We start from the raw sequence: 18,183 nt of genomic DNA, 5'->3' as shown, positions 1-18,183 counted from the left end.
AGTTGATTTCTACGTAATTAATGATGAATTTGCCCTGAAAATAGGCAAAAAACGGCTAAACGGCTGAGCCGCCAGCCGTTACTTTTCCAACTTTTTGTTCGATTTAGGGAAAATAGACCTACCAAGGATTATTCATGCACAATTTCAGATCGAAATTCGAATTCTAAGTGCCATTTAATCATTGATTACGAGATGGTTGCATTAAAAACCCCCCCTTATTAAAGCAATTACTGGTGTTAAACTTTTAAAATCTAACTTACTAAGATGTACACTAACTAACGGACAGACCCAAATTATATCGTAGCTGCCCTACTTGAAAATTACGAAAAATGCAAGTAATGAAGAGAGAAATGTTAAGGTTAAATTGTTTTAAAATTGCTGAATTTGTAAAAACTATAAAAAAATGTGATACTACTTTTATGGATCGCTTTTGTGGACTGTTTTCAAATCAAGTCGGAAGTACGATTAAAGGTATTTTTTGATGGTTTTGAAAGTTGTTTGCTATCGTCCAAGTAACTGACTAAAGAGCTATGTTTGCTGAAAACAATTCAACTGTAACTGGAAAATTTTTGCCAGTAAATAATTTAGAATAGCCCAAAAACCTAAAAATGCATAACAGGCGATTTAATTTGAGAAAAATTTATTTCAACGCATGGTGGTAATCAGTTGATTTTTGGGGTTTGTATTAGCAGAAAACAATTAAACTTTTTTCCCTTGTCGTTTAAACCTTTTAGTAAAGTTTTAATGAATAAAGGCTAACGGTCAAAAAAATACCCTTTTGTCGTATTTCCGCCATGTTTTTTTTGTTATTGTTTTTAGTTTAGATTTTTAGTTGATCGATGTGATACTATTATATTAATATTTATAAATATTATGTACAATTTCTAATCATATATTACAAAAATTAGAAATATAATAACCTTTATTATTATTTGAAGAAAAGCTACTCTTAACTTATTGCGCGTTAGTTTGTGTTACATAATATTAAAAGCAGCTAATTTTCGTTATGTAGACCTTTTCATCTTTCTAAAGTGTTTGATTTTCAGTACTTCAACTTAGTCTTTTGGATATGCCACTGAAGTACTGAAAGTTTGGCATTTCTTATTAAATGTCCTTTATAACTTAACTTTACGATCTCTGAAATGCAATGTACTGTAAATATCATAGGGACAGTTTCTTGAAATATACCTATTAGATATGACTTTTATTTAGTTCCCAAAGTTTTCCCTATACAACAAAATCAAAATGAAATTAATTTTGAAGTAGTGGTTACTAATCCTATTTTATTTTTTATGGACATTACTAATGCTCAAGCAACTTTTGATCACAATAATTTTGTATTCCTAGGTATGGAAAAGGTTTTATTTAGGTACTAATCTTCATGAATAATCCTTTAACAGGCATAATCTACCTTTATAAAAAAAAATTAATGGCCCCTAGGTACTTTAATTAGCAAAACCGGCCAAGTGCCCTTAGTAGAACTATCTCTATGCACTTTCATAAATTGTCAAAAAAAATGCAATACAAAATTATTTATGTGTAAAATAGGTTCAAGAAAAATGATTTATTCAGAAAGTAGGTATGCACTTTTAATATAATGCAAAAAAATCTCAATTTATAATATTCCTTCATCAAGTCCTTTTTGTTGTTACTAGTTGCCTTGCCCCTAGCCTCTATGACAAAACCTAACTTTTAGGCCTCATTCATTATAGTAGTTTTTTTTAAGTGGGACACCTGACATATTTCTGCCAGAACGTAGGGCACTAACCTCCAAACTATTTCTGACACTCAACCCTTCGATTGCACGATCTTTGTATGGAAGTCCTTACTGGGCCTGTTTTGGGCTTACTTTAACCATTAATGTCGCGCATCTGACATATTAGCAGTATGAACTAATTTTTTGTATCTTTAGTTATGACGCAATTTGGGTCGAGATCCATGCATATCATATCCTCAATGACAATCAGTTACGCTTCAGTCATACCTACCAAGAACAATTTTGATATCCGACTATTTTCGATATCCGGATATTAAAAGTATTCAGTATACCCTACTTATTAGGCTCCTCTTTTGATAAGAACTAAACTGTAAAAGTAAGATGAATATGTTTATTAAATGACTAGATACTAGTACAAACAAATGATTTAGTTTTTACAAAGTTTCACAGACAAATTCAATTTGGGATAGCTGATTTTTAATTTACTAAAGGGGGGGGGGGGGGGGTGGAGTTTAATGCAACCATCTCGTAAGTAATGAGTAAATAGCACTTAGAATTAGAATTTCCATCTGAAATTTTGCATGAGTAATCCTTGGTAGATCTATTTTCCCTAAATCGAACAAAAAGTTGGAAAAATAAAGGCTAACGGCTGGCGGCTCAGCCGTTTTGCCATTTTTGGGATATCTTTAGAGCAAATTAGTCACGAAACCTATCTCCACATAAAACTCTTTGCCACTCTAAAACGTTATCAAGCGGTTCTAGCCGATAGCTGTTGGTACTAGAAATTTTAAAAATGGTTATTGCTATCATTTAACATGAATTAAACCAAAAATATGCTTTAAAAAGTTTTTTGTTCGATTTAAGGAAAATAGATCTACCAAGGATTAGGTACTAATGCAAAATTTTAGATCGAAATTCGAATTCTAAGTGCCATTTACTCATTGATTACAAGATGGTTGCATTAAACCACCTCCCCCCTTTTTATTTCATATTTACAATACTGTTTCCTGGAGACTAATTTTGAATTTGAATTACTTAGAAAATGCTGAAATACAAGTGTCACATTGCATTAGTTGCATTAATTGCATAGATCACAAGACTTTTAATCTTAACATTGAAAGGGATAATTCCATGAAAGGGGCATTTAACGACGTTAGCTGAGCAACTATGTACAAAATTATAACTTTTCAGTTTTATGTAAAGACAACGCTAATTAAAGATGATAATTTCTAAGGTTTAATTTTTAAAGTAACGTTTACTAAGTAAAATTTTTACTTTTTAAATGAGGTTTAGAGATTCATAAATGAATAGCTTTTATACATACTTTGCACGATTCAAATCGATATGTGCTCCTAAATTTTGCTCGTCTCCTAAATTATTCATCATCAAAATCTTGCACTTTTTCAGCTTCGCTGTGATGCACATCATAATCGTGTTGTTCTTGTTCCTCTAGTTCCAAAGGATCTTTACCCACTTCCAGATTGTGACCTTGTAGCAGAGATTACTAAAAATCTACCATTATCTTAAAAAAAAAACAGTTTTCCGTTTTAAAATTAAGAGGGGGGGGGGGTGAGTTTTGACAAATTTGCGTAAACAATGAGTATAGGCTTTGTCTTTGGACTGAGAGAATAGGTTATTAGGGATAAAATCATTCTTATATGATTAAATTTTTCCAAGTTGTAATATTTTATGGATAGGCCTCCAGGTTCAGTAGCTGCAGGCCTCCAGGTGGTCTCTGGGGTGGACAGGTAAAGAGTTAGAGGTCATTTTATATAACAAAATATGCATTTTTTTAAATGTTATTTACATATTTGAAGAAAAAAGATGCATACCTAGGTACCTATTTTGATAAGTTGACATCTATCTCTTCAAAAAAATTTATTTTTTATTTTTACCTCTCCAGAGACCAGCTGGAGGCCTGCAGCTCCTAAACCTGGAGACCTATCTAAAAAATCTTAAAACTTGGGAAAATTTATCATATAAGAACAAGTTTATCCCTAATAACCTGTCCTCTCAGTACAAAGATAAAGACTATTCTCACTGTTTACGCAAATATGTTAATACTTCCCCCCCTCTTGTTAAAGTATGACTAATGTCCTAGCTTGAAGGCCGTGCTTTAAAATATTTGGCATTTTTCTGTTAGTTATACTCATTTGGTAATTGAAAACTGATTGAACAGACTTACATTATTTTGCGTATACTATATAAATAGTTTTATGATAGTAATCTTTGCCTTGTGCCAAGATCCATTGTACATCTTCAATCTCTGAATTTAACAGATTTTTTAAAACGCAATTTTAAGATAACAAGGATGAAAACATTCACCGTTTGAGAAATTTTTCATTATCTAATAAAAGTCATACCTATAGAAGACTGCAACTGTTTATCAAAAATTGTGCGACATCTTTGCAAATAATAATTAAAGGCAGAATCTTGAGTTTATCAATAAATCCCTAAATACGACATTTTTTTGGGTAGCAACTAATAAAATCAAATAACAGCACATAATACATACAATAAACCTTATTTACGAATTTTTCAGTAAAAAGGGCGTAAGTAGGTACCATGATTAAAAAGCTGTATTAAAAAAAGCTTTGCAAACGCGTTAAAAAATCTATTTGCCTGTTTCAGATTCTGATTCATTATTTAGTTCTGGACATACTGGTATGCTAGCTTCTTACCAAAAATAAATATACGTAATCCTATTATATAAAGTAGTACCTAAGGGTTTTTGCATGAAGCCTAAGATTTCAATAAATAAAGAACCGATTGGGTTCTCTATTTTGGGTAACTTTCACATAGCTCCTGTGATGGTTTTAAACTATTTTCCTCCCACAATATATGTAACAGATCAACGGAAAAGACTAAGTGTTCCTAGTATCAATTATTCCAAAAAATCTATGAACTTGAAAGGCTGCAAGATGCCAAACGGCTGAACGTACATTTAATATTACGTTTGCACGCTGTTTTAAGCGGCATTAAAAAGACCTATACATAATCTGAAATGGATAATTTTCAATGATGCACAGGGAAAGCTTCACTGAAAAAAAACGCAAAAATAATTCTTATTCGCGCATTTATGTGCACTGCGAGATAACTAGGGTAAGGGGGGGGGAAGTTTCGGTAAGGGGCTATTCTCGGTAATTTCGACCTACCTTCATTAAATGACCTTTTTCTCCATGTTCCTTTCAAATGACAGAAAAAAACATAAAAGCAAATTTGTTCCTTATTTAATTGCCTACAAAAAAGTATAAAATTAATTTTTTGTGAGATGAATATTAAGGGTACTTATTGGGTCTCAAAGTCGGACGAAAAATTTTTTTTTTCCAAAAATTTTTTAGTAGGTGTGTAAAGATCGACCTTCACAAAAATTGGTAAGACCTAGAGCTGATCTGAAAAACTTTTTGAACTAGAAATTGCCCGCTTTTTCCAAATCCGTTGAGAGCTTTAAAATCAGGTTAACATTTTTTTCAAAAATGACCAAAGTTGGCGCCGGGGGAAAAATCGGTAATTTCAAAAGAAATTAAAATTCAACTTTTAAGGTCATGTTTTCATGTTTTCTTTTGTCAAATCTATCATTCCATATGGACTTTTTAAGAATTAGGCCTAAAAATGAATAGAACAGATAAAAAACAAAAAAAAATTAATTTTATTTTTTTAATCAAAATTTTGCGAGGAAAAAAATTAAAATTTCTGGTCCTTTGAAAAAAAAATATTTTTGACATAGGAGGAATAGTCCGATCTTTATGAATTTTTTTGTGGTTAATCCCAATCACCTATACTAATTATGATTTATTACGCTTGTTTGGTCGTTTGGCCTTTTTTCATCGATTTTTTTAAGGTTAAAATGTAGTCAAGATTTTTTGCAAAGATGACACTTTTGCTTCAAATTCAATTTTTGAGGTCAATTTTTAATCAATTTTCATGTTTTTTGGGCTAAATCTATAGTTCAATGTGAGCTTTTTTAGGATCAGGCCTAAAAAGTAATAAAATACGTTTTTTTCTTATATTAATTTTAAGTTTTTTAAAAAAAAATTTTCGAAAAAAAAAATCGAAAATTCGCGTCTTTCAAAACAATTCATTTTTAACATAGAAGGAATAGTCCGATCATTATGAAACTTTTTGTGGATAATCCCTATAACCTATACTAATTATGATTATTTATGTTCGACTGGCCGTTTGGCCGTTTTTCATCGATTTTTTTTAGGTTGAAAAAAATTACCGATATTTCCCCCGGTGGTGGGGAAATATCGGTAACTTTTTTGCGGTCAATTTCGGCCAACTTCTAAAAGTCCTAGGATAATGTCCTTTTAGGACCTGATAGTCCTTTCCGTAAGCTTTCTACTGGTCTTGGTTTCATTTGAAAATAATAATATTTACCCCATTTTTTTTCAAAAAAACCGAAAAAAAACCGAAATTTCCCCCCCCTTACCCTATGCATTATGCGTAATGACTATTCCAGATTGTTTTTAGACCTTCTTGTGTTGCATAACCTATACCTTCCACCGTTTGGCCGTTAGCAGTCTTTAAAGTTCATAAATTAATGGAGATAATCGCGAACTGCACTAAATCCTATTTTATTATCTTTAGGTAATTACATAAGATGAAATATTATGTTTCATACCTAGAAAAATTGATGGAATACGAGACAAAGTTTCTAATATACTAGAAACGCATTGTTCATGGGAAAAATAACGATAAATTTTAGACAGCTATCAATATTAACAGCTGAGAAAATATCATGATATGAAATACCAACTATCAAATGGAAGGCACGGACAGACTGACAAAGTAAATTAAAGACAGGATATGGATTGGTCATATTATTCATTACTGAAAAAAACAGTTAAAAAAGATGTTACCGTTTTGAAACAATTTATAATAATGTACATTTGTCATCAAAGAGTAATCTATAGAATGGACGGAGTAAATTTTTCAAGTATATTTTCTTTTCCTTTGGTGCAAACATTTCTCTTAATATGCTCATTTAAGCTCTTTCTCGTTGTGAAGCATTTGGTGCATGTGTCACATGAAAATGGCTTCAGCTTAACCTCTAAATGTATCTTCATATGTTCTTTTAGCTCAAATGGGTACACAAATGCCTTTTAAAGTTATCCATATTATTTCAAGAGAAAGTGATAGAACAGGAATGGGAATAATAAACGGAAAGAAAAAGAAATCTTCAAAAAGTCTCTAAATCTCAAAGGATGGTTGAGATTAAAATATACTTTTATCTCATGTAAGTTGTATGTTTGTTTTAACTAGTGATGGCAATCCGTCGAATTTTTGGGCCGGATTCGGATTCTTAAAGAATCCGTCAAAAAAAATGGCGGATTCCTTGCGGATTCCGGATTCTTATTTTTGGCGGATTCTGGATTCGGATTCCGGATTCTAGCAATATTTTAAAAGGATTTTTAAATTTTTTTTTAAAATTAAGTGCTACATATGTCTTAAAAATCAATGTTCTTGGTGTTCTCAATAATTCACTTCCGAGAATCGAACCAGATTTTAAAAGATATTATACATAATGATGGAAATCTTTGCCTTCAAAGAGAAGGAGCTGAAATAAAAAACTCAAGACGCTAATTTTAGCCTACCAAATAAGAATCCGGAATCCTCTATTAAAAAACGGATTCCGGATCCTGATTCGGATTCCAAAATTGGCCAAAAATTGGGCGGATTCCGGATCCGGATTGCCAACCCTAGTTTTACTTTTAACAACATACCTATTACCTAATAAGTTTCTCCTGAATTGAGCAATTGTACTTAACCCCCCCCCCCCCCTCACTCATTCTAACATTTGATGTCAGGCACCTGACAAAGCAGCATAAGGTACAAGGTTGAACTATTTACAAGGTTATGGCACAGTTTGGGCCAAAATTTTACCCCATTTATTTACCATCGAAATTAAAATGGTACATAGGTAATACATAAAAAAAATTTCCTCTTGAATCTGAATTTGCAGATGAAAACTCTTTTTATGATTTTACAAAAAAAAAACTCCAACATAAAATGGATTTACTTTCCTTCTCACATATTTCACAAGAATGCTGAAGATCATTATTGTGTAACTTTATATGTCTTGTCAATTGATGCTTTTGTCTAAAAGTTTTATCACACAGAGTACACGAAAATGGTCTTTCTTGAGTATGCGTTCGCATGTGCTCTTCCACGTGACTGCTTTTCATAAATGATTTCTTGCATATCTCACAAACATGTTGGCGATCTCCATAGTGTATTCTGAGATGGTAGTTGAGGTCCATTTGCATGGTAAATGTTTTGTTACATATATGACAAACCCAGGGTCGAAGTCCTGAAATTAATACTTGAAACTTCTTCTAAGTTTTAAGAAAAAATAAGAGAATGTTATCTTATAATAATAATTAAATAGTTGGTACCTATTTTATTTAAGACAAGGAACTTTAAAGAATCTCGGAAAAAGTCTTAATGAAGTTTGATTGATTTTATTGTGTAAGTCCTAATTAATCATAGAGGATAGACCAAGACAATATTAGTGTCACGCGACGAATACTACAGCAATAACCTCAAATGACTCTCAAAGGACAAAAAACATTTTTAGGTTTTTACCTTGGAACCAAATCTAGTTAGTGAAATACGTGATATATATGTTTAAGTAATTTACCTGTGTGGCTTACTACGTGTCTTTTAAGTTGATTCTTTTGTCTGAAAGATTCATCACATTGATTGCATGGGAAGGGTTTCTCTCCTAAATGGTAGAAGCATGATTTTAAAGACAAATATTATTGAAACAAATAGTTAAAACTAAAGGCAGAGAGAGCAACTGAACTGCAACTTTTTAACAAATGCAAATTCATTCAGCCTAAAAAAAGTAAAAACCTCTGACTTGCACGACAAATACTTTGATGTAGTACAAACTTATCGATTCTACTCAGTCTCCCTTTTTCCTTGCAATTGCTTGGCTGTTCTTACTTATGTATATATTTTAAAGCTTCGTTAATTTTTAAAAAAATTGTTACAAAAGAATCATTTAAAATCTTTCAGGTATCTTTCTTTTCTAAGTAAGTTTTAATAGTTATTTACTTAATTTTATTATAGCTTTCATTGTATTAGAAATAACCTAAAATTATTTGTACTTTTATACGATTATTTAGATTCAACTTTAATAGAGTTGCCATTCTTGTTTAAACCGTTTTGAATAATTTAAACCATGCTCGCCTGTGTGAATTCTAAAATGTTCTTCCAAATGACTCTTCTTTAAAAACCTTTTACTACAAATCTCACAGGTAAAAGGCCTTTCGGCCGAATGTGTTTTTGTGTGTGCAGTTAAATCATCGTTGACAGCAAACGCTTTGTCACAAATTTTACATGAATATGGGCGAAGGCCTGTGTGTTTACTGCTATGTCTTATTAGTTGATTTTTATGTTGAAATGATTGATCACAAATTTCACATTTAAATCGTTTAGACTTGCTCGTTGAGTTTTGTTTCTTTTGTTTTCTTTTTCTTGTTTTCTTTGGTTCTTTGACATCTTAAAGTAGGATTTTATTTTACAAAAACTGCAGAAGAATTACAAAAATAAGTACCTAAAAAAGATCAAATGTATAGGTACTTTTTTAGTTTCTGTAGTATGCACAGGAATGCCATGTAGGGGAGGGATAAAAAAGGGTGAAGCTTTTTCACCTACTTCTGTATTTATAAACCCCTCAAAACAAGTTAAGCTGAAATTCCTTTGATTAGAAGGAGAAAGAAAAGATTATTTTTGGAAAAATTTAGTTTAATTCTAAATAATACCTTTATACAACGCAGATAAACAAAGTTGTTGTCTAAGTTTATATTTATCAACACATTTGTTTCTTAGGTATTTGTAAGCAGACAAGATAAAAATATTAATGAAAACATTCTAAAGACATAGTGACGCCTTTTTCCCTCCCCTCCCCATTTAATCTATCTTCATATCATAATCATTTTTTTAATACACGACGAGCATAAATATCTAATTCCACTCATAAGGGGGGGGGGGGGTAATGCAACCATCTCGTAATCAATGCGCAAATGGCACTTAGAATCCGAATTTAGTTATGAAACTTGGCATGAGTAATTCCCTAATTCGAATTAAAAAGTTGAAAAAGTACCTAACGGCTAACGGCAGCCGGCTCAGCCAGTTTGACGTTTTTGGGCTTTGTTAGGCCAAAATTATCGATAATAATACAAATAAACTTTTTAAAAAATTTCTAGTACCAGCTGAGCTACTCAACAGCTAGAATCAAATAAAAACGGCTGGTAGGAGCTATATAATGCCAAGAGTATCATTTTAATACCAAATAATGTACAAATATCATTCAAAAAGTTGATTCCTACGTAATTACTGATGTATTTGCCCTAAAAATGGCCAACAACGGCTGAGCCGCCAGCCGTCACTTCTCTAACTTTTTATTCGATTTACAGAAAATAGACTTACCAAGGATTACTCATTCCAAATTAATCCTGAAATTCGGATTCTAAGTACCATTTGTGCATTGATTACATGATGGTTGCATTACCCCCCCCCCCCCCCCCCCCCCCAACAAACACATATCCTACTTTTTCAGTATACAAGAATAAAACGTAATAATCCTTGACCTAACGAATCTTGCACATCAACACTATTTTCTGGCTGTGGAGAATCACTTTTCTGCATGTTATCAGTGGACTCATCAGCATCCTCGTCAAGTAAAACAGCGTCCCCGTTTTCTTTTATTTTAGACATAATTTAAATTCTCTGGAATAGTTAGAAAGATTGGTTAAGTTCATGATAAAAGCCATTTTAAACTTTATTGTAAGACTTATAAAAATAATTAGTCCTCTAAATTATTATTTAATTTTAGATTTCATAGTTCACAATACTAACGAGCATTTCAGGCAATTTGTGCTTAAACAGTTTTAAGATATACCTATATAAATTAAAATTAATAGGTAGATAATTTAAAAAAAAAAAAACTTAAAGAAATTGATATATAAACAAAATTAGAATAAAGAAAATTTTATTGATTCCTTTAGACTTAGTTAAGGACAGGTTCTAATTAAAGATAAGCTATGCTATTCAAATGTATATCTTATTTCTCAAAATTGAAAATAAATACAATATATTATTATTTGTTTACATTTTTCCGAAATTTATAATTATGCGCAAATGCCGCGTAATGTTTGTAAAATTTCATATGTCGTCTTCAATTACAATAACTTTCAAAATCTCTAGAAGGCAAATAGAAAAAGACATAAAAAAATCAGAAGGAATATTAAAAAATACAAATCAGCAATATTGAATATATAAAGTGTAAGAAAGGTCTCTTATTTTCATTGATAAACTTCTGAAAAAATTTCAAAATGAAGTCTTCTATAGTATAGCATTACCGATAAAGCTACAGAAAATATAATTTTAGAGTAGACGTGCATTTGCCAGCAAAATGTTCACCAAAAATCGCCTACTATCCTTTTCCTGTTTCTATCTTAAAGGAGAAAATACATTTCCCTAAAAGAAATTTGATGTACTTTAGATTATAACAGACAGGCTGACGGACCAAGTAAAGTATAGAGTAAATGTTCATAGAACAAGGATGACAACATCTATAAAAGCGAAGCACTGAAACGGCAGAACAAGAGGACATGAACACTTATATAGTGTCAGAACTGAATAATCAGAATATAAATGGATGAGTCGAAGCAAAATTGTAAGTAAATTTGTTGAAAAACTGCTTTATATAGGATTATGTTTATGGACATACTTACATATTTAGGACTTGATTATAGAGTTGCTTCGCTTATAACATTTTACTTTGTTGTCCCAGGAATCAACATACCAAAAATCAGATCAATCGGATCGGATGATTAGATCACATAAAAATTTGTTGTTAAATAAGTAAAAAAAAATCAACATGTTTAAAATGGACGTAATGGAAATTTTGGTAATGATTATAGAGTTGCTACGCTTTCTAAATCGTACCTAACTACTACAGGAATCATCATGCAAAATTTGAAATCGATAGGACAATTCTAACATTCCTAAATTAACAAAAAAAGCTATCCTAATTAGGGACGGACGGACCGACCCTAATCATAGAAAAGCTTCGCTTTTAAAAACATAGAAAAAATTCTCTAAGAACCAATGCTAGAGACCTAGCCTCTAGCATATTAAATAATATCTTAAAACGAGAAAATATGATAAAAATTGTGTATTATCGGTTAAATTAAGACATGGAACAACAGTAAACTGTAGCGCAGCAATAACAAGATTAAACATTAAATGATTTATTTGATAAAAAATTAATTAGAACATGCAATATATATATACGTATATACAAATTATAAACAATTTTGAGGTACAAGTACAACATAATACAGCTTTTTCAATCAAATTCAAATGTCAAAGATAGAAAATTAATGTTTGTTTGAGTAATATATAACTTGACAATCTAGAAACAGATTTAAATGAAAAGATCACAATAAAGGAAAGGGTCATTATTGTAAAGATATAGTAAATACAAAAATTATTAATGGAGACTTGATTCAAAACTAACTTTTTGCTATAAGAATACATCTATAGCTTCCTAAAAAATTAAAATGAAGATAATTATCTTTACTGAGATGTTCATAATTCACGATATCTTTTTAAAAATCACCCTACTTATTTGAAAAAGACTAGAATTTTTAACATTAAATGCCCAAAAATAATTAAGAATAAATAGATTTATTGTTTTTATATAATAACTAGTGGCTTCAACCCTATCACCAAGAGACTTTTCATTCGTTGGATGATGGAGAAGTTTAGAAAAATATCCCAAATAAATTTTTAGACTTTCGTTGAGGCTTAAAAAAGCTTGAAACCAAAACATGATATCCCCAAAATAAAGAATTTTGTTAATGGGTTAATGGCCAAATAAAGAAACTTATAATATGCATAGAGGCCTCTACGGACTTTAAATTGGGGTTTAAATTTGACCCCCATTTTTTTTAAAAGAAAATTTTAAAAAATATACTTCGGTACAAACAGACAGACACACAAACAGATCCTGCTACTTTTATAGGATACGATTGTTATCCTTTAAGACTAACATTGAAAAATATATGATATATATTTGATCAGGTTAAACTTTTTTCTTTTTTTCAAATATATTCAGGGACCATGCAATTTTAGCGGCCAAAAGGCTGAATATAAATCTGCAATTGATCTGTAAAAAATTACATTATTTTGTACTAATTAGTAATAAAGATATACACATTTTAAAATATGGCATAACTGTAATTATATGAATCAATTGAATTTTATTTTAAACATAAAATAAAAAGTAATATTTTTCAAACTTTTTAAACTTTTAATTAAATAAAAGTAGAAAAGAATTATGTATTAACTAAAATAGTTTGAAATTTTTTTAAAAAAAGTAGAGACAGCGTAAAGTGGCACCAAAAAAATGACGCCATGCGATAAAATAACCAATGAGAGGCCAGTATAAATTTTACTATTGGTCTATTACAGTGTATGCTGGCCTATCATTGGTCAACTTTATTGTATGGCGTTTTTTTTGGAGTCACTTTACGCTGTCATATAAAATATTTCTTTCTCGGCAAGCAAAAGAAACAATTAAACGAAAATAAGTCTTTGAGGTATGTTTCTATTTTTTTTACTTTGCATGAAAAAAGTACAAGAAAAAAATGAGAAATTGAAAAGTCATTTAAAAACTGAAGGTGTGCTAAAATCCTAAATCAAGATTATTTGAAAGGCCAAATTCTAAACAGCAATTGATTACATAAAGCCAAAAATAACAATTTTTGGTTTTGATTTAGCATAAGATATATTTAGCACACCTAAATTGAAATTATTTGAATATAAATGAAATATCATAAACAAATTCTAGAATAAGTAATGTTTTTGTTAAAATGGCTGATTTAATGATTTAATGAAATTAAATCAATGCCGTTTTCGTGAAAGCACCGGCGAGATTGTCTATTGTGAGGCTGACGTTGTGGGTGAAGCCAATCGGCCGGCTGATGTCAGTTTTAGAGATGCGGGTCCACAGCTTCGAGCCGTTAGAGTTGGCGGCTGCGCCAGTTGCAGATTTTTTCTTTAATTTGGGCCCTAAAGAAAAGTTGCTGTTTTATATTAATACCACTTTTATTGAATGCCATATAATGAACATGAAATCCTAAATATTTGGCAGAATTCTAACAGTTTTAAGAGGAAAAATATATTATTTTTTTTAGTGCATTGCTTTCTCCAAAAATATCAAACATTTCTAAATATTTCAATCACCTATTCTTTTTTTCTTAAATTGAAAAGACACCAACTTTTATTTGGCCAAGAAAAAAAACCTACAAAACGTAAGTACATTTTATGCTTCATGGTTTGGGTGTAACAGAAATCATTGAGAATTTGTTCAAGGGAGTTAGCGGAAAAATGAAATTTTAGAAGATTATTTTTGAAAAGTATTTCATTATTTTACGCAATAGCAAGGACGTTAAAACCATATTGAAGCGGAGGTTTCAAATCAAGTTAAATTAAAGATTCTTATTTTTTTCGATTTTTTATTACATTCAACCTTAACAAGTAAAACTTTGACTTTTCTTTTTTGAATTACTGTTTAAAAAAACTACAACACTTTTCCTGAAAGTCCAATGTTTTCTGGTCTTGATAGCACTAAATTAACCTTATACACAAATAATAATAATAAAATCAAAATTGGTGCCCCATCTATTCCTCATGAAGTATTTTTTCAAGTATTCCAAGTTATTTTTAAAATATGTAGGTACAAAATTACTAGTAACTGCCCATTTCTCTTTGCTGTAATCTGTTTAATAAATTTTTCTTAATTTTTCCTTTCCTGTCTTTTAGTTAACACGAAACAAAATTATCAATAAAATAACAATAATATATTGCATATATAAATCGTATTATAGACAGCTTTCCGCGGATATCAAATTAAAAAAAAATTAAACCAGTTTTGTTAGCCTCGAGAATGACTGAGAACCGGTTCTAATCCGGCGGATATAAATCGTTTCCGAAGCTGGAAAACCGATTCTGAGCCCTAATCTTAAGATATTATCATGCCTGATTTAAGAATTGTACGGCATCCTCCTGTCTGTCCCAGCTCAACCCAACACGATTACTGTGGTCTGATTTTACAAAATTTATTGTATGACATATCATCTTTAAATTTAGATTAATGAGGACTATCTTTCTCATCTTTACCCCCTCAGGACTTTTACCCCCATGTGAAATATCTGTGCTTGTTACTGAATATGTCATAAAATTCCTGGTGAGCAGTGGAAAGTGTGGAAAACTGGTGGATCTGTTTCCGCTGTGTAGGAGGACAGGTTGTCTAGTTTGTCGTACCACAACGTTAAACCGGTTTCACGTTCTGCCAGTACAAACCTTACACCTCTATCTCGACTCCTAAAAAATCATCATAAAAAAAATATTGTAAGAGTATCTAATATAACATAAATTGTATCCAATTTTATATTTACATCTGGAACCACCATTAGAAAGTAAAAGAACAGGTTCTCTAGTAAACTCCAGCTATATATAACTATACCTGGAACCACCATGATCAAGTAATAGAACAGATTCGCTAGTAAACTCCAGCTATATATAACTATACCTGGAACCACCATGATCAAGTAATAGAACAGGTTCTCTAGTAAATTCCAGCTATATATAACTATACCTGGAACCACCATGATCAACTAATAGAACAGGTTCTCTAGTAAACTCCAGCTATATATAACTATACCTGGAACCATCATGATCAAGTAATAGATCAGGTACTCTAGTAAACTCCAGCTGTATACAACTGTATCTTGAACCACCATAATCAAGTAATAGAATAGATTCTCTAGTAAACTTCAGCTGTATATAACTATACCTGGAACCACCATGATCAAGTAATAGAACAGATCCTCTAGTAAATTCCAGCTATATATAACTATACCTGGAACCACCATGATCAAGTTGTTGTTGTTTGTTGTCATGGCTACAAACAAACAACAACCATGATCAAGTAATAGAACAGGTTCTCTAGTAAACTTCAGCTGTATATAACTATACCTGGAACCACCATGATCAAGTAATAGAACAGGTTCTCTAGTAAACTCCAGCTATATTTAACTATACCTGGAACCACCATGATCAACTAATAGAACAAGTACTCTAGTAAACTCCAGCTAGTACTCTAGTTGTTGTTGTTTGTTGTCATGGCTACAAACAAACAACAACCATGATCAAGTAATAGAACAGGTTCTCTAGTAAACTTCAGCTGTATATAACTATACCTGGAACCACCATGATCAAGTAATAGAACAGGTTCTCTAGTAAACTCCAGCTATATTTAACTATACCTGGAACCACCATGATCAAGTAATAGAACAGGTTCTCTAGTAAATTCCAGCTGTATATAACTATATCTTGAACCACCATGATCAATTAATAGAACAGATTCTCTAGTAAACTCCAGCTATTGTATATAACTATACCTGGAACCACCATGATCAAGTAAAAGAACAGGTTCTCTACTAAACTCCAGCTATATACAACTATGTATATCTTGAACCACCATGATCAAGTAATAGAACAGATTCTCTAGTAAACTCCTGTTGTATATAACTATACCTGGAACCACCATGATCAAGTAAAAGAACAGGTACTCCAGTAAATTCCAACTTCCATGGTTGATATCTAGAAGAAAAAAAAGAAGATTTCTAGTGAAAAGTACTAAATGTTTAAACATTTCTGCATCCTATTGTGCAAAATTATGTTAAATTATTTTTACTAGAAAAATCTTTTCTTACTTAAAAATGATTCTTGTATTCATATTGTGGAAAAAATTAAATATAAAATACTCATTTCTTGCCTCAACCAAAAAGTCGTACTAATAGCCATACCTGGCACTTGAATATAGGTTGACCATGCTTCTTGCTATCCAGTTCTGAGTTCTACAAGATAAAAATATTTCAATAGTTATTCAATGATATAATTAAGAGACAAAGATAATATAATAAGATTATATGTGTCCAATGTCTGTGTTTCCAGTTAGATTTTGTAAACCATTGAACATGAAAAAAAAAATTAAAAATTACGTTAGATTGCCCCCTCCTCAAAAAGATTTACATTTTTAAAAATAGATAGAAACCCTCAAAAAATTGCACATATATCTAATTTGAGGGATTCTAGGAGGTAAAGTTACTAATTTGAAAAAAGTATAGAAAAGAGTATACCTGAATGTATTGTAGAGTTTTTGGAGTAATCTTAGTTCATCCAGTCGGAGCAAGGAATTTTGACCAGGGTCACTACAAAAATTTAAAGAACAATAGAGTTTTCAAAAAGGGGAAGTTAACGATCCAAATTTTTAAGTTTTCAAACTTTTAAAGTCAAGAAACATAATGTTACTAATTTGTGTTCTAGTAACTACGCAACTAGAGGCCTCTACACAGTTCACTCGAAGCGACAGTAAGAGAAAAAAAATTTCCCAGGCATAAGACTAACTGCTTCTAAAACATCCCAATGAATGTATAAATTTAGTGGAAAAACGAAAATCTGGAAATGAGGGCTTTTCAAGAAAAAGAAAAAAACACATTCTTGCGATATTTGTGAAAAAAAACAGTCAATCATTCATACTAAATTTATGCTATTAGTCATTTCATTTTTATTTAATGATACTAAAATTAAGTCAGAAATAAAAATTGTAAGTGCAATTTAAATTTCTAAAGGTAATGGTTTATGTTATTATACATTAGCCTAGAATTGTATGTTATGACCAGAGAACAAGAGGACAATGGGCTATTATTACTTTCTTATTTCTTGCTTTTTGATTGGTTGTTTCAATAAGTTGAGTGTTCAAATGTTTAAACACCAATTTTAATCTACAGAATGGGTAATTTTGTGTATCATCATTGGGAATGTATGTACATCAATTTATCGGTCATTGTCTTATGTTATGACACACATAATTAGTTTGTTTTCATATTGATCATGATCTAGTGATCTTTTATAGCATCCCGTCATTGTCTACTTCATCTAAGTTTAAGCAAACCTTTAAAAAGTCCCTTTCCTTACTGATACCAACTTCTGATCTCAATGTATAATCAGATGAATAAGTCTTTGTTTCTTCTATATGTTCTATTATACCATTTACACCATAGCAATAAGTAATACTTCTTTTAACAATTGTTTTCTTAAGACCCTCAAGTTCTACAACTTGAGATTTTAAAAGGCTGCAATGATCTGTCCATTTTAACTAATGAATTTACAGTTTTAGGTTCAATAGATTTTATTCCTTGCAAAGTCCTTATAATAAAGCTTTGCTTTTTTACTTGATATAAGTAGATGTTATTAAACTGTATCATCCTCTTAAGTTCCCTAGCTGGTATTAGTTTATCACTATACAAAGCTATTACTCTTCCTATTGTTTTTTTACTGATAAAGTTAGTGATTTACAGTGTTGCTAGCCTGATGTTTTT

The 18,183-nt window shown here is 30.9% G+C and overlaps 2 protein-coding genes across 3 annotated transcripts in view; both read right to left on the bottom strand.

Moving 5' to 3' along the window:
* Positions 1-2,094: 2,094 nt before the first annotated feature.
* Positions 2,095-10,458, bottom strand: LOC145318552 (uncharacterized). 2 transcript variants are annotated; one of them, XM_080159908.1, is made up of 9 exons: positions 10,318-10,458; positions 8,915-9,226; positions 8,361-8,444; positions 7,747-8,030; positions 6,675-6,822; positions 4,340-4,396; positions 3,951-3,983; positions 2,688-3,205; positions 2,095-2,202 (listed from the first exon to the last, which is right to left on the bottom strand). In XM_080159908.1, the coding sequence occupies exons 1-8, from the start codon at positions 10,442-10,444 to the stop codon at positions 3,093-3,095; spliced, it is 1,158 nt and encodes a 385-aa protein (XP_080016034.1). In that variant the 5' UTR covers positions 10,445-10,458; the 3' UTR covers positions 2,095-2,202; positions 2,688-3,092. The 2 variants fall into 2 exon arrangements, with proteins under 2 accessions (XP_080016034.1, XP_080016035.1); XM_080159909.1 differs by having other exon boundaries at positions 4,340-4,393.
* Positions 10,459-13,628: 3,170 nt separating this feature from the next.
* Positions 13,629-18,183, bottom strand: part of MESR3 (misexpression suppressor of ras 3) — a 97,562-nt gene continuing 93,007 nt past the window's right edge. Inside the window, exons 5-11 of the mRNA XM_080162652.1 lie at positions 16,942-17,013; positions 16,609-16,659; positions 16,337-16,402; positions 14,985-15,121; positions 14,777-14,844; positions 14,335-14,375; positions 13,629-13,809 (exon numbers count right to left, since the gene is read on the bottom strand). Of these exons, the coding sequence (XP_080018778.1) occupies positions 13,635-13,809; positions 14,335-14,375; positions 14,777-14,844; positions 14,985-15,121; positions 16,337-16,402; positions 16,609-16,659; positions 16,942-17,013 (610 nt within the window). The 3' untranslated portion in view covers positions 13,629-13,634. The remainder of the gene's footprint in view (positions 13,810-14,334; positions 14,376-14,776; positions 14,845-14,984; positions 15,122-16,336; positions 16,403-16,608; positions 16,660-16,941; positions 17,014-18,183) is intronic.

This window comes from Acartia tonsa, chromosome 5 (assembly GCF_053477335.1).
Source record: "Acartia tonsa isolate MP-2025a chromosome 5, ASM5347733v1, whole genome shotgun sequence".
NCBI lineage: Eukaryota > Metazoa > Arthropoda > Copepoda > Calanoida > Acartiidae > Acartia > Acartia tonsa.
This window is presented reverse-complemented; position numbering and strand designations above follow the sequence as displayed.

Bases quoted from the DNA above. Each gene is read 5' to 3' on its own strand.
- LOC145318552 (XM_080159908.1), bottom strand. From the start codon at position 10,444: ATGTCTAAAATAAAAGAAAACGGGGACGCTGTTTTACTTGACGAGGAT. The intron at 8,031-8,360 runs GTAAATTACTTA...TATTAATTTCAG, and splicing joins ACACGTAGTAAGCCACACAG to GACTTCGACCCTGGGTTTGT. The intron at 6,823-7,746 runs AAGGAAAGTAAA...GGATAACTTTAA, and splicing joins ATTCTTGTGAAATATGTGAG to AAGGCATTTGTGTACCCATT.